Source organism: Neopelma chrysocephalum, unplaced genomic scaffold, assembly GCF_003984885.1.
Source record: "Neopelma chrysocephalum unplaced genomic scaffold, ASM398488v2 Primary Assembly neopelma1_97390, whole genome shotgun sequence".
Lineage (NCBI taxonomy): Eukaryota > Metazoa > Chordata > Aves > Passeriformes > Pipridae > Neopelma > Neopelma chrysocephalum.
Window position 1 is genome coordinate 2,314,768 of NW_020926031.1, and position 15,147 is coordinate 2,329,914.

Sequence of the window (15,147 nt, forward strand, 5' to 3'; positions counted from 1 at the left end):
ATATCACTAAGTGTCAGGATATACTCATAGTAACTGCTGAGGCAAGATGTGCAGCTTCCTGATCCCTGGTAAATGGCTTACAAGGGAAGGTAGGTGCTTGCAACAGCTTCTTGTGAGGCATGATTTACAAAGTGCTGCAAGCCAATTATTCAAACATACTTGCTACAGAAGTACTACCTGCTTGAAACTGCCCAGAAGGTAATTAATGGTGATCCATCCATAGGCTCCTTCTTCCTGACCAGTGATGATTCTGGCACCCTGGAAGTTGAAGGGAGCTAAGCGTAGTGTCGTCTCTACTGAGGACAAGACTTCGTCAGCTGCACTTTCATTCTCCAACCTGGACAAATGGAAGAAAGGATGGAGTGACTCTGGCTGACAGCTCTCAGTAGTCTATGAGCTTTATTCTGAGTAGGCAGAATGCAACTCCCCACCAAGTGTTAATTATAAGACAACAGTCATTCATATGGGTTGTCCAGTTCCAACTGGCCATGTCCTTCTCTGTCAACACCTTGACAGCACAGCTGCCACCAGGTCTGACACTTACAGACCCTGGAGCTGAGAGTGATACTTGGAGCAGAGACCAGAGCTCTTGTTCTCCTGGAGCATGTGTCCTGATAGGAATTGCACTGTGGAGATTCCTCTCACTTTTCACAACCACCGTTTGAGAAGAAATCTGGAAGGTATCCCCAGGGAGATCTCCCAGGAAATATATACATAAGATCAGCTCTGGGTTATAGCCAGACAAGAGTTCTGGAGCACCTCCATGAAAATCACAAATTAGAACTAAAGGAGTATGTGATTATGAAGTTACCTTATCCTGTGATGGCCCCAGGATGAGTCAAGATATGTGGGGAGTTACAACATGGTTGAGCTCAAAAATTCTGGGTTAGGCCTAATACCAGATTGTGGGGATGTTTGAGCATCCCTTTGATGTGGGGGATGTCTAAGCATCAGCTCGGCACTGCTGATCTCCTGGTGTCTCTGTGCTGCATCTGGATACAGGAGATGATAGAAGGTTGGACTGAGTAGGCAAGCTGAGCAAGCAAGGGAAGAGCCAGGAGGACTCGGGGTTCAGAGAGGTCAGCTTCAGAAGAGGGTATCTGGGCACAGTGTGAGCTGGCAGTATCTCCAAGGACTTTTCCCAAGAGGCCCCCACTGAGCATCCATGGTGATCCCAGGTGCAGCACTGCAGGAGAAGGGGACAGGCCCTACAGTACCTGAGAAGCCGCATGCCAGCAGTTGCTCCGAGGTAGACAGGTGTCTCTTTGTGCTGCGTTGAGGGAATCACCTCTTTTGCTTGTTGTAGGCACTGTGCCAGAGAGGGACCTGCCTTCTCTGTGGCATGGGAGTAACCTGAGATCCCAGGGCCTGCAAGAAATAAAGACACTTCACTGTTCCAACTCCATAACCCCACAATGGTGCCATGAGCAGGTGTATTAAACCATATCACAGGCAGCAGTATCAGATTCAACCCCCCCATTCCTGAGAAGCTTTAGAAATCCTACAGCACCAACTAAACCCAATGCACAGGGGGATGGCCACAGTGCCCAGCATCTGCCATCTGTTCTCCAAGACGCAGACGCAGGCTATGAACTAGCAATGAGGACTGCAGTGAAACAAACCATTTCCTGAGCATGTCTTGAACAGCTGCAGACTTCTCTGAGTCTGCCTGGGAGTACCCTGGATCTGTGCCTGAAAATCCCTGACCCTCCACTGTGCTGGGGATTCCAGGGGCAGATGCTATCATTTGTTTGTGTACTTTATAGTCACACTACAACACTGGGTGTTTTGCAGCTATTGCCTTTCACGCTAACCCAAAGAAAAATTCATTGTCCCTCTCTGCCACGTCCCCTGAACTGCCTCAGGCCCAGTGCCTGCACAGCAGTGAAGCCCAGGCTGCACTCGCCCCAGGTTGCCATATGCTCAGCGTGCTGCCCATGATGTGGGATGGCGCAGTGCTGAGCAGCTATGGCAGCAGCTTGATAATGGTAGGGCTCTTCCTTGCACTGCAGGGGCCTGAAAAGACCCCAGGCAGGTCTGACAACACCTCTCATCCCTTCAGAGTGCAGTGATCCATGATGGTCTGTGCTGCTCCTTGTTTTGTGCACCCTTAGGCTTCAATTATGCCTTCCTGAACCATAAAATATCTACGCAGCAATTAAATAGAATAAAAAATAAACCATGACATGCTTAAGTTGAGCAACCTTGGGCCTTAAGCCCAGTGCCTAGATTGCATAGAAGCCTTGGAAAAAAGCAAACCATGCCCTCCCCTCTCACTGCCTGATATTCATCAGCACTTCAGCAAGAGTGTGTGCTGACATTTTATTTATTTAAATACATTCTTTGGTGTAGATATTTCCAAAAAGCACTTACTTCCAAGCATTCTAAAAACAAAGGAAAAAGTGGATCCATTTTTCCCCCAGGAAGGTCAAGTATATACAGCTCCCCATGGGAAGAGGTGGGATATACATTAGTTCACAGAATAAGAATACTCACAGGATATTCTGAGTTGGAAGGGACTCACAAGGATCCTCAAGTCTAACTCTTAAGTGACGTAACACTGTTTTCAATATTGGCCTCTTCTCCCAGGCTTCTCTTCCCCCACCCTTTGATTGCATTATCTCTTCTTCATCCCATGCCCCTTCCATAGCTCCCTTTCCTCCTCTTACCTTCAACTTTACACACCTCCACCTGCTTCACCACCCCAGTGTCGTTCTCCTTCTCTGCTGGCCACTCGTACACATAGAGGTTAGTGTGGGACGATCCCGCATCCAGCACAATCCCATACTGTGGGCAAGACAGAGCCACTATCACACCTGAGGCACCAAACCACACACAGTATGTGCTGGCCTCCACACACAGGGGGACCAGAAGCGAACAGCTTAGCTTATCTGGCAGCTGTGGGAATGTGTGTCATTACTCTTCTCAGTAGTGCTTCAGTGTAAAGTTTCCATCAAAAGATACAAGAGCAGAAAAGCAGCAAAATTGAGACTGATTACTTAAGAGATGGTCCCCTGTGAAGCCGTATCTGGTTTTACGACAAAGATGTAAAACAAGATGTTGAGGTGCATGGAGCCAGAAAAAGAGGTTAGCCAGACCCAGCAAGGGCAGCAACATGTCCTTGAGCACTATGAACACCTAACTCCCCAGCTTGTTTTCTTTTAAGAGTACCAGCTTGTAATACCTTAATATTCTTCGGAAGTGGCTTGTTTTGGGTCACTGCTACAGCAATTAAAGCAATTACAGCCAAAGTAGAGAGGAATCCCAGGATGAGTAGAATCTTTCTTGTCGAGGACATCTTTGGTTTGGTACCTGTGACTAGAGCAGAAAAAAGATGTTAGTATCCCAGTAGCCCATCTTACCTCACACCCCAAAGATCTTTAGGCACATTCCTGCAGTCCCTTTCCACTATGAAGCCTTTGCCCATCCCTGTCCCATCTCCTACTCCACGTACTTGTGTGGGATTTCTTAGAGGCAGAGCTCAGCCCTGGTGTCCTGCAGATGTGCTTTCATGGGCCATGCCACACCTCCATGGTCTGCCCTGTGCCCAATGTATTTCCCAGATTTATAATCTAGATGTAAATTCAACACATGTAACAACTAAATAGCTCTAGTGGACATACTTGCTCCCACTATGACAAGAAATCCATTTCTACCCATATTCATGCTCCATACTCAAAAGCACTGATCATCTGACTGCTCACATGGATATTAATTTCTCTTCTCCTTATGCATAAATACTCTAGGACATGTTTAGAAATACATTACAGGTCATCCAGGATGGTGACGATACTTTGATGCAGGCAACCACATCAACTATTGTCACCCTCCAATAAGGTAAGGTGACTGAACCTGCTCTGCATCTGCATGCCAGAACCAGGGTTCCAGGGGTATCCAGGTGATACCAAGTCAATGCTCCAAATCCATTCTGGCACCACACGTCATGCATGCAAATATGAAAAGCTTTCAAGTTCTGACCAGGGCCATCTTCTCACTGCTCTGGTTTTATGTGAGAGGTGGTCCCAGGTGCCAGAACTATATAGTGTTACCTGACCGTACAAATGACCCCAAATCCTAGAGTTATTTTCAGAAGTTAGCCCAAGTGAAAAGAAGCAACGCATCTCTGGAAATCTCTAACTATTGACAAATAACATCTTCCCACCTACCTAGAGAAAATGGAACCTAGAAACACCAAGAGAGCTTGCTTTGAAGATGCTGCAGATATGTCCATTGGAAACCTAACATAGCCCTGGAGCTCTGTGTTCCCTCTCATCACACTCACATGTAAATCTGCTGAGGCTAACTGTGAAATTTGGACGCTTGTTACACTCACATTTTGTGAGTGCCTGTTAGGGGCACAGCATGCTTGCCAGTATTTCCAAGAATGCAGCTTGAAAAAACAATCTAGTGCACATACCAGACAGTAGGAAGTAAGAATGTATTTTATCCAGCTTTATTCAAAAATGCCCCAGAACTCATGGCTTAAAGTGATTAGAAACAGCAGAGCATGACAGCTGGGAGACTTTTCGTCCTATTGGAGAGAGTAGCTGGCTTGGGTTATGATAGCACTGAGCATGTCTGTTAAACAAAGATTATTTTAACCCTAGCAAAATGAATAAAACCAGATGCTATAATGTAAAATTAGCTGCACAGTATAGATAAGAAGTTAGCGTGCTTGAAAAATGAAAGTGCTGCTGACAGTTGCACAGCACATTCACACAATTACTGCCACCCTTACTCTGAGATCTTGCCTAAAGGCAGCCACTAAGTGCTTTGTTGAGTGTTTACTGTCATAGGAACGAAGGCTGGGTGACTTTGCACAACTTCTAAGATTTTCAAATTTCCTGTTGTGATGGGTATTGTCTGACTGCTGTATCTTTTCAGCAGCCACACTCTGAAAAGTACTAGCATTAGCAGCAAAGCAGGAACAATTTTCTCCCTATAATGGACCATTCCAATAAACAGCTGTAGAAATCCCTTGTCTGCAGGCAGAGGCATAATGATAATTGTCTGCGTCCCACGTGCAGTGTGAGATCCCTCATTTTTCTGCCAAGGCACATTATTTCCTTACCCCTGAATGTGACTCTTGCCTGAATTTTAGTTCAGTATCATGAGCACTTTTCAGGACTCTGCGGGTTGTAGAGATGTGATTTCATTGCTGTATCCCATATCAGAGTATTCATCTGTGTGAACTCTTATGCTACCGAGGAGAATTTTACTGAAATGTTTCATACAGGAAAAGGTACAGAATGATAAGCATAATCCAGAAGGTAGCCTAGCAAAGTAATAACCTTCTAAATAGCACTCAAAGTGTACATAACTGAATACTCGATTATTTAAAAAAACAAACAAAACCCAAACCAAACAACAACTCTGCAAATCCAGGTAAAGAATTCAATGTCATAAAAATTCACCTGCCATTTGTTCAGAAAAGTGAGGCATTTCAACAATTCCCTTTTCTGTGCACTTGGTTACCTCCATCAGCTCTAGGTTCTGCAGTGGCTAAAGAATGAACTTACTCTCGCTTCCTTCAGCTCCTTTGAATTTCAAATTCACACTGCTGAATGTCATGCAGACACTCCCCAGTGTCCACAAAGTGGAGCAATACTTGACCATCTAGTTGCCAGAGCCCAGGACTTTTCTTCCATTAACCATTTTTTCCTCAACTAAAGATTAAGCAGACATGATCTTCTGCCTCTGTGCCCAGCCAGAACCCAAATAGAGACAGAGCTCTACTCTTTCTCCCATACTGCCCTCTGTAAGCAGTGACAAAAACATAAGGCCTTAAGTAGGCATAGAAATGATGCTGCTTTTCTTCTTCCCGACCTCAGAGCTTCTGGGTGCTGGAGCCCTGCCCGGCTGCGCGGGCATTAAGCACTCTCTAGATGTTGGAGCACAGCCCAGCTGCTCAGGCATCTCTGTCTGTTTCTAATTTTGGTCTCTTTGCTTTTTTTGTAAGGGCTACCATTGGTTCCAGCCAGTGATGGTATCAAAACACAACCAGATCTAATACCCTTTCTGTCTCTAAGACAGAGAACTGAGAAGGATGTTGTCAGCCACTCCAGCTGACAGCAGTTTTGCTGCAGAAATCCTGTTGCTCTCAGTGCATAACCCAGGAAGGACCACACCAGTGTGGGAGGCAGCTCTGTGTGAAGGCAAGGAAGCAGGTTTGACTCCTTTGTCTTCCAGAGCCTCAAGACAAATATGAAACTACCCCTCAAATGACACTAAGTCACTGGCAGCTCTGTATGCCAGGAGATGTCACTCACAGCCGAGGCTGCCCACCTCCCAACTCCCTTCTCACCAAGCAAGACTTAGCAACAAAAGTTAAAAGGAATCAGGCAACCAGCTGCTTTTAGAGATGAAATAAGGAGAAACTAAGGCTTGTTTGGAAACTGAAAATAGGATTGTCAAGGAGAAAAGGAAAGATGCTGTGCATAGTCCAAAGCCATGCTCAGTTCAGATAACCTCACTGTAACCTATCATCTCTAATCAATACAAATATTTTTGTAAACTCTGGCTTAGCACAACAGCTAAAGCTGATGTGTGATCTTTCCTTTGGGTGTTCACACTTGTCTGTTACAGAAGAGATCATAAGAGGCTGTAATGCAAGGCCATCACTCTTCCACTGCACAAGTGCCACACTGACAGAGACAGTTCCCATCATCACCTTTATGCTCTCACTACACCTCTGTATGGTCAGAAACATTCTCATTTTCAGTCTTTATTTCTTTATTGCTAGTCTATTCCTTCTGTCTGTGTTCCACTTTGATCTCATAACTTCTGCAACTCTCAATCCTTTTGGAATTTACTCTCTTAGTCAACTTATAAACAATGATCCTTTCTGGATTTTTGTGTTTCCAGCCTTTTCCATCTACCTTTTCCATCTATATGCAGCACTTCTCTGCATATAGAATAATCTGCTTTTATTTTTCTTGAGCATTCTGACCAGAGCTGCAAGGCTAGCCTTGCACAGTAATGAACGCAGGATATGACACAGTCCCAGCCCAAAATGAAGTGAGGTAGGGACCTGTACTACCTCAGAAACATGATCATCTACCATAATGGCCAGAGCTAAGTCAACCCAGCACCTCTGCCATGGAATCCCAGCAAACCCACCTACTAGAGAGGGGCTTGGGCAATGCAGTCTGTGCTCATTTACTAACTGCAGGGTTTCGTGTCTGTGGAGTTGTCAGCAGTGATAGCAGGGAAAGGGCATGGGAGCAGTCAGTGCTGCTGTTCAAGATGGAGAGGAGATACACACATTATCCTTCTGGTGAGTTAAAATGAGATTTCAGTATTCATTAGCTTTTCAGGCTGAATTGCCTGAAAAACTCACCAATTACTCTGTGAGGTTGCTGAACTTGCATCAGGTTTTGATGCACGTTACTCAAGAGGCACTCCTGCCTTCAGACTCACCACAACCAAACATTTGAAACCATAAACACTCAGAAGAGCCACACTCATTTATCAACCCTTTTATGAAATTTCCTCTGTCCCCAACTGACTTCTTACTCATTCTTTGTCTGCCTTTTTCATTTAAACATCCTCTTGTCTAGGTTACCTAGGAAGACTTTGCGAAGTAATGTAAACCACCTGTTTCAGGCCAACGTCTTAGGCTGTGGAGAGGCTCAGGTTTGTCTTAGAATATACATACAAGCACATATACAGTAAGTAAATGGCTTTGGTTTAAGAGGGTTTATTTCAAAATCTCAGGGCTAGACACTGGGCATGTTGAAATTAGAATTTAAGCTCCAGATCAGGATTTTTACAACTGTTACATGGAACAGTGTGGGAGACTCTGCTCCAAGTTTTAATTATGCATATGGCAAAGATTGTGGCCTAAATACTGGTGTGATCTCTGACCCTCCTAGTAGTGCTATGCAGAATAATAAATACATATTTACTGGATTATGTTTTTCCAGTTTAAATACTTGTAAGTGCTGAAGTACAAACACTGAAGTGTCAGTAGAACTGATAATCCAAACAATGTAATGGGTTTTTTGGATGCTGTCTTTCAGAGACATTTGATACTGAAATCACGCAGCCCTACATGTCTCAAATCCCAGCAGACTCCTATGAATCTAGGCTACACAGCCGGGCAGAGTGCTTGAACTAATCTGTCCCATGTACACACATACCTGTGCACTAGTGAGCTGGAAGATAAAGAGTGTGCCTGTCTCTGAGATAACACCAAGTTGGGAGAAAAGCTCACTGACACACAGGACTGAAATTGAAAATAAATTTGACAAATAGGGGAAACCCTAACTCACTTAAGGACAAGAGAAAATATGACATTTAGATAACAGTCATCACCCAAAGACAGCGTGGTAAGCAATCTGTTAAGTAGCTCTTCTAGAGAAAACATTATTGCAGCAGTTTATAGTAATCCTTCCCTCCATCTAAAGCTGGTAAAGCCTCCTGTGAGGTTCTATGACCAATTTTGGGCACTGCCTTTGAGGAAAGATGTAGATCACTTGGAGAAACTCCAGAAGAGAATAAGAAGAAACATCAGAAGTCTAAAAGTTTGACCTATGAGGAAAGATTGAAGGAATTGGATTGTTAAGTTTGGAAAAAAGAAGAGCAAGGGAGACTCTTTAATTGTCTTCAGACAAATGACATCTCTATCTGCCAGCACTGTTGTAGCTGATCCTGCCTTAGGACAGGGGTGGCTCCTGGACTTTCTCCCAGCTCTGTTTCCTTCTGGTTCAGAAGGCAGGGAGTCAGCAAAAAGAGACCAATGAACTCATAAGCTACGCTGTTAGCAAAGGCCAATGCAATGCCTATGCTCTCCTTGTGGGATACAGATGCAGTTGAATAAATGTGTTCCCTCCTTTCCCCAACAAAGCTCCAGGTTGCATTCGGACATAACTCAGTCATGGCAACCATCCTGCTAAATGCTATCCATGTGTACAACAATGTTTGGTGTGGGAGCAACTCATCCTTTTGCTGCTTTTAGTGTTGTGACTGGGATATGACCCTGGGAAATTGCACAAGACACATTGGACGAGCTCTGTTTTCCTGGAAAAAAAAAGCACATGGAAATCCTGGAGAGCTGGCGGGTGCTGGAGGCAGCAAAAGCCGAGCAATGGCATCAAGAGACAGACACAAAGGAGCAGGCAGCACACAGGCCCCTTCTCTGCCTTCCGCATCTGCCCAGAGCACAGAGGGGCTTTGTACTCAGGGCAGTCCCACGGCCCTGCTTACACTGTCCCTGCGGTGTGGGTTTACTGCTGGAGAGGCAACGCCCAGGGGGCTCTGGGCACGAGCCCCAGTGACCCAGACTACCACACCAACAAATCCCCCATTCACCCTGTGCACAAAGCAGGTTCCCCTGTCAGAGACCTTCCCACGGTGCCCTGCAGTGCTGGGTATGGTGCTCAGCCTCCCTGGCTCTCTGCAAGGCACTCACACTGCCTCCCAGCTTGGCATCACAGCCCATCTCCCTGCTATTATACACCAGCCCCACCAAGGTTTCCTGATGCCTGCTGATTAAATATCTCGGCAGGAAGATATTATTCTGGCTTATATCACAGCAGTCAGACCCAGATATTTAATATACAACCAACAAGTGGCAGGATATTGCTGACACAGTGACCTTTAAACAGTTATTTTTCATATTTATATGGTGTTTACTGGACTTCTATGCCTGTACCCTACTTGTGCTCGTACTCATTTCTTTAGGATTCTCAATTCAAAGAGGTTTTTCAAATAGGAAAAGAAAACTGTAATCAGTTACATCAGTCTCCTGTCAGGAGACTTCTGGTATTAATTTGCTACTAGCCCATCAAAGCTCTGTTTTAACTGGAGAAGATTTATTGTCATTACCCACAAAGCTTGAAGTTCCATCGGAAAATATCCAGTGAGCTCCAGATGGTTTCCCCTCCTCCCTGGCTTATCAGCTAAGTTATTGCTTGAATATACCTGACTATCACATGATGTGAAGGCATTTGTTTGTCTTTCAAGAGGAGAGAGGGGGAAAGAAAAATCAAGTGCTGACACCTTTTCAGCTTTGTCATTGATAGTTCTAATACACTGACTTGCAATGGGTCAGTGGTGCTGCCAGGCTTCCTGTTGTGCTCAAGATCCTTACGTTCTTCTTTGCTCTTCTTAAATCTCTGGCCATGATTTTTTCCTTATGCTTCTTTTGACCATCTTTTACACTTTGCAACTTTAAATTTGCACTAATTTTAGCTTCCCTTTTTTTGCCTCTAAATATGCAACTTTAAGAGATTTTATTCTTTTTCAAATTAACACAACTTTCAGCAGTTGGATTACGGCTTCTGTGGAAGAGCATAAGAAATGAATAGTCTCCTTCTGATTAGCATTCCTATTTGCCCATTTTAAATACTCTGCTGATTCAGCTCGAGTTTTTTTTATTTTGTGAAGTCACTTCTTTTAACAACTAGACATTGTTGACACAGAGTAACTGTGAATTGCTTTTGTAATAATTCAAAACTCTCATTGCAATGTCTCTTTTTGTGTCAAGACTGGGGCCAACATATATTTCTCCTGAGCTGGAAGTAATGCATTGCAAATTATGAAATGATCACCCCCAGTTTTGAGGAATTACCCTGTCTTCCACTAAAATCCACCATCATATCAGCTTTCATCATCCCTGTGTAGATTGTCACTCCCTTCTCTGTCTTCAGCATCCTGGCTGGTAACGGGCACTAAACCTCTCCTGCTTTGGTCACTTAGTCCCAGTTCAGCCCCAGGCAGCTATCATGTACAACTATTTAATTATTGTTGCTGTTAAAGACAGCAGGGCCACTGCTTATATTGGAAGATGGGTGATAAGTGAGTCACATTACCAACCCAGTGCAGCCCACCATTCCCCATGTCCCACCAACCACCCACACCAGTAGGATGTACAATTTGTCATGGAAAAAAAAGAGAGGAAACAGCTTCCAGAACAATTGCTATCCCCCCTCAATATCTACACTGGGCCAGCAAGTTCAGAAACTTCCTGGAGAACTCAAAGTCCTGAGCACTGTAAATACTGCTATGCCCCACAGGAAGTTCTGACAGGGAGAAGGACCACAGAGAAAACAGATCCAAACCCCTCATCACCCACAGCACACTCTGCACCCAGCACTTACAGCAGTGTCAAAATACAACCCCCAGAAGCCACCAGTTCCCCGTATGCCTCTGCATTGATGACCTTTCCTGCCTTGGAGGGGCTGAGGCCACCAAGCCTCTTGCCACATCTCAAAGATGTTTTTCTCTGAATTGCAGATTCCTGGGATCACCTTGTGTGTTGAGCAACACTACTGCTTTCAGAAGCTCATTTCCCTGGTTTCCAAACAAAAAACACAGCTGCCCGAAGTGCCACATGTGAGCAAGCAGAGCCACTGCCGTGCTTCTGCAGCCAGTAGGAACCCGAGCTTCCCGAGTACTTCTGCACAGCCAAGCAATCAGCTTTTCTCCTGAAGTTTCACTTCCCATCCAGGACCAAAAACAATTGGAGACTGATCACAGAAGCACAAACACTGTTACAAGCTGGTGCAGCATCAGCAGAACCACTGGCAAAGCCCCTGGAGGATGATGTCCATTCTGCAGCAGCCCCGCATGCAAGTGCACAAGCTGCAGTGCTTATCTGTGCCTGGGATTTTCCCTACATCCAGGTTGTGCCACCCCTTAATAGTGCGATTTCCAGCACAGGTATCTACTTTCTTTGAGGAGCTTTTCTTAATCCTGCAAGAAACCCAGTGAGCTTTTCCTCCCTTAACATACATAGCAGCCATTTGCAGCACCTTCCCTTTGCAACTAATCCTAGTAGATGAAGCAAAGGCCCCTGGCTATCCAGACAGGGCAGCAGTCCTGCTGCCTCCTTTCAGTAAGCCAGGGTTAGGGTTGCATGGATAAAAAAGACAGCACTCCGCTTAAACACTTCCCAACTTGCCACCATACCTCCAGCTGTCAGCACTGCTATCTCCAGTCCTCTTTTCGTAGCTTAGGACAGGGAACAGCTGGAATAGTTTCTGTCTCCTGATGACGAGTACATCCACTGTCCAAGCCTCGTGGAAAAATATACTGAGTTGTCAGAGGTCAACTTTAATAACTGGGATTCCCACAAACCATGAGGAGAATTCAGCTCATGATATTTGGCATGAATATCATGCTCTGTTCCTCATCCTGCTGCAATTTCCATTTCAAATAGCAGGAAACAAATTATCCTGTGGCATTTCTAGCGACAACCAATGGGAAGGAACATGGGATCAAAGCCTGTTGCGGGGCACAGGCCTTGACAAAGTTCCTGAGTGTAAGAGAAGAAATACTTCTTGATGTTACAAAGGTAATGAGGTAAATATGAATCTAAATTTTCACAGTCAGAAGAGCACTTTGAAAAGGCTGGAGCCTCATGCTGACATGTAACAAAGGAGCCAAGGAGTTTTGCTGGATGAATGGGCTGGCACAGGATGTTATTAATCTCTAAAGTTCACATTACTTATTAGTGGGACATGCAGTGAATCCCAAGGGAAGAATTAGGCTCAGGAAAAGAAACCCATTTGTAATCAAAACATAGTTTGGTTTTCAATTTCTATGTCTTCATTAATCTTCCCTGCCCCTCCCCCCACTGTCCTTGCCTCAAATATTTCAAAATACAAACACAAAATATTTTTGATAAGGCAGCATGGGCACAGAGGGACAGTCAGAGCAGCCCATCCTTCTGATAAGTGCATGAGCTTAATCACAGAATATTCTGAGTTGGAAGGGACCCACAAGGATCATCAAAGCCCAACTCTTAAGTGAATGGCTCACAGAGGCTTGAGCTCACAACCTTGGTGTTAATAGCACCAGGCTCTAACCAACTGAGCTAATCTCAGGGTCAGCTGTCCCATCTGCACATATTATGTACAAGGGGCTGCAGCAGAAGCATCACCCAGGGCTCTGGGTGACTGAACGGCCCCCAGGCATCTGCAGAGACTGCACCCAGGACTGGGCCTGGCAAATGGACATCACAGCTCTGACTTCTCACTGCATCTCCCCCAGAGAAGTAAGAGGGGGAGCTCCCACCAGCTGCTCTCCATTCCCAGCAAGGAGATGCAAGCTGAAAAGTTCCATGCTCTTCCGTAACACTCCCTCCAGGTTTCCATGCTCTAGCCTGGGAGTCCAAAGATGCTTACTGGGACAGAGAAATCAACACTCTCCACTGTCAAAGCCAACAAAACAGAGGTTACTTTAGCTGACGAAGCAACAAGCTTGTGACATGGCTGCCATAGGAAAGAGGACAAATCTATAGCACAGAAAAGAGCCACCAGCTGGCTCTGTTAAGATGAGCACAGCTCCCCAGCAGCAGGACTGGTCAGCAACCCTGGGCCCATGCAAAAAGCAGCTACAGGTCTGCTGCTTCCCTCCTGCCACTGTGCTTCCCAGCCTCTTTCAGCACCATTTTCCCTCTGATTTGGGACGGAAGTCCCAAGCTCAAGCTGGAGCCTACCTTCCAGCCACAGGATCTCCACCCCAGCTGCAGAGCTTGCAACAAGTTCACTTGAGCACACACTTTCCTCACATCTCCTGCAGGAGCAGGGACATTGAAATAGTTATTTATTAACAGCTCTGGGACAAACGAGCAAGAAAGAAAACAAATCCATTTATAAATCAGCTAAAGAGAAAACTTGTGACTCTAATGGTCTCCTTTGTAATGTCTTAAATGTGGCCTGGAGGTGCCTTGGCATCACTTCTTGTGATGCTGAGTCAGCAGAACAGCCCCACTTGTGCAGTAAATAGCCTGATAAGAGCAAAATAGAGCCAAAGAAGAAATAACTAACTTATGCCACATTCAGATTTTTCTTGGCTTCTGCTAGGATTTGGGGAGACTGATAGTGATCAAATTTCTTACCACTAAATACCAAGCAGTGACTCACATTACCATCTACCTCTGCAATCCAGGATACATGCTTTCCTCTGGGACCAGGTGGAGACAGGATAAAGACAGAAAACTCACGCAAGAGCTATCTGAAAGAACAGCAGTCGGTGCTAGCTGAGCACTCATATAGCAGCACACCAGTCCTGAATACTTTGCCAGACTTTGTCCTTTGATAACATTTCTCAAGGGGGGGAAGGAGAACAAGAATAACAAAACACTGTTTTGTTTAACAGTTACCCATAGCAGAGAAAAGCTGAGCTAAAGTTTCCGACAGTTATTGGGACAAAATTCGAAATTAGAATGCAATGTACCATTTTTGAATTTAAAACTGGTTGGATGGGAGTTCTGTCATGTGGATTGAAAGCTGTGTAATGAGCACAAGGCAATGCATCAAGATGACATTACAGCAACAGTGTTTTAAAATGCTCCGTATAGCAGTGATATGGATGAAGGAGCCAAGGCCTCAAGCAGAAGGGGCAAATTGCTCTGTAATTCATTGGGAGGAACTGTATGTCCACTGAGGACAGATTAATGTCCGAAGTATCTATGGAAACCACCATCTTACACAGGAACAATAAAACTCATAAAAAGACAAACAAGAGAAAAATAACTCCAACTTCAGATACTTATAAGGACAACAACACTAATTGAAAGCAGGATTTGATCCCAAAGAGATGAGGGCTCACTTAAAGAGATATAAAGTATGGAAATGAAGGCTAGAGGTTGAAGGAGAAATAGGAGCTCTACAGTAACCCTATGGGGCAGATGTGGGAGCCCTAGCTTTAAAATCCATTTATAAACTGGGCTCCCACAGCACTCTTATTCAGATGACTCTCAGCAGCAGGTCTCTTCCTGGGTCACGACCAGCTCATTCTTTACGCAGACACAGGGGAAGTCAACTTACTTTGGGTGGGAACAGTGAAGGCAAAAGGCTTTTGAGTAGTTTCAACTTTGCACTTCCCATCACTGAAAGCATCTGACAACTTTCCTTGCCGTCCTGTTTTGTCTGATATTTTCATCCAGTATTTTTCAGCCCTCAGAGCCTCTTACAGCTCAATTTGGAACTCATTATATTTTTGCACCATTGATCACACCAAAACAAAAGCTTCTTAAACTCTGATTACCAGCGATAGAGGAGAAAAAGATGTGAAAGCTTTGTTTAAGAATGGAGCAGTTTTTAGTGCAGCTATGATACAGCAAGTTAGTGCAGCAACAGTGCAAGACCTTATGAAACAGGAAGATGATGTTTGTTTCGAAAAATCGTTTCAGCCACA

At 44.8% G+C, this 15,147-nt stretch overlaps 1 protein-coding gene across 9 annotated transcripts in view; it reads right to left on the reverse strand.

The window, feature by feature from the left end:
* Positions 1-15,147, reverse strand: part of ENTPD1 (ectonucleoside triphosphate diphosphohydrolase 1) — a 30,281-nt gene that overhangs the window by 5,036 nt on the left and 10,098 nt on the right. For 5 of the 9 annotated variants that reach the window (XM_027672132.1, XM_027672133.1, XM_027672137.1 and 2 more), the window contains 4 exons: positions 3,185-3,318; positions 2,670-2,787; positions 1,218-1,368; positions 178-337 (listed from right to left, as the gene is read on the reverse strand). In XM_027672132.1, coding sequence (XP_027527933.1) covers positions 178-337; positions 1,218-1,368; positions 2,670-2,787; positions 3,185-3,318 — 563 coding nt within the window. Of the gene's footprint in view, positions 1-177; positions 338-1,217; positions 1,369-2,669; positions 2,788-3,184; positions 3,319-9,828; positions 10,021-11,102; positions 11,411-13,444; positions 13,804-15,147 lie in introns of those variants that run through there. The other 4 variants (XM_027672138.1, XM_027672131.1, XM_027672136.1 and 1 more) reach the window with 4 other exon arrangements.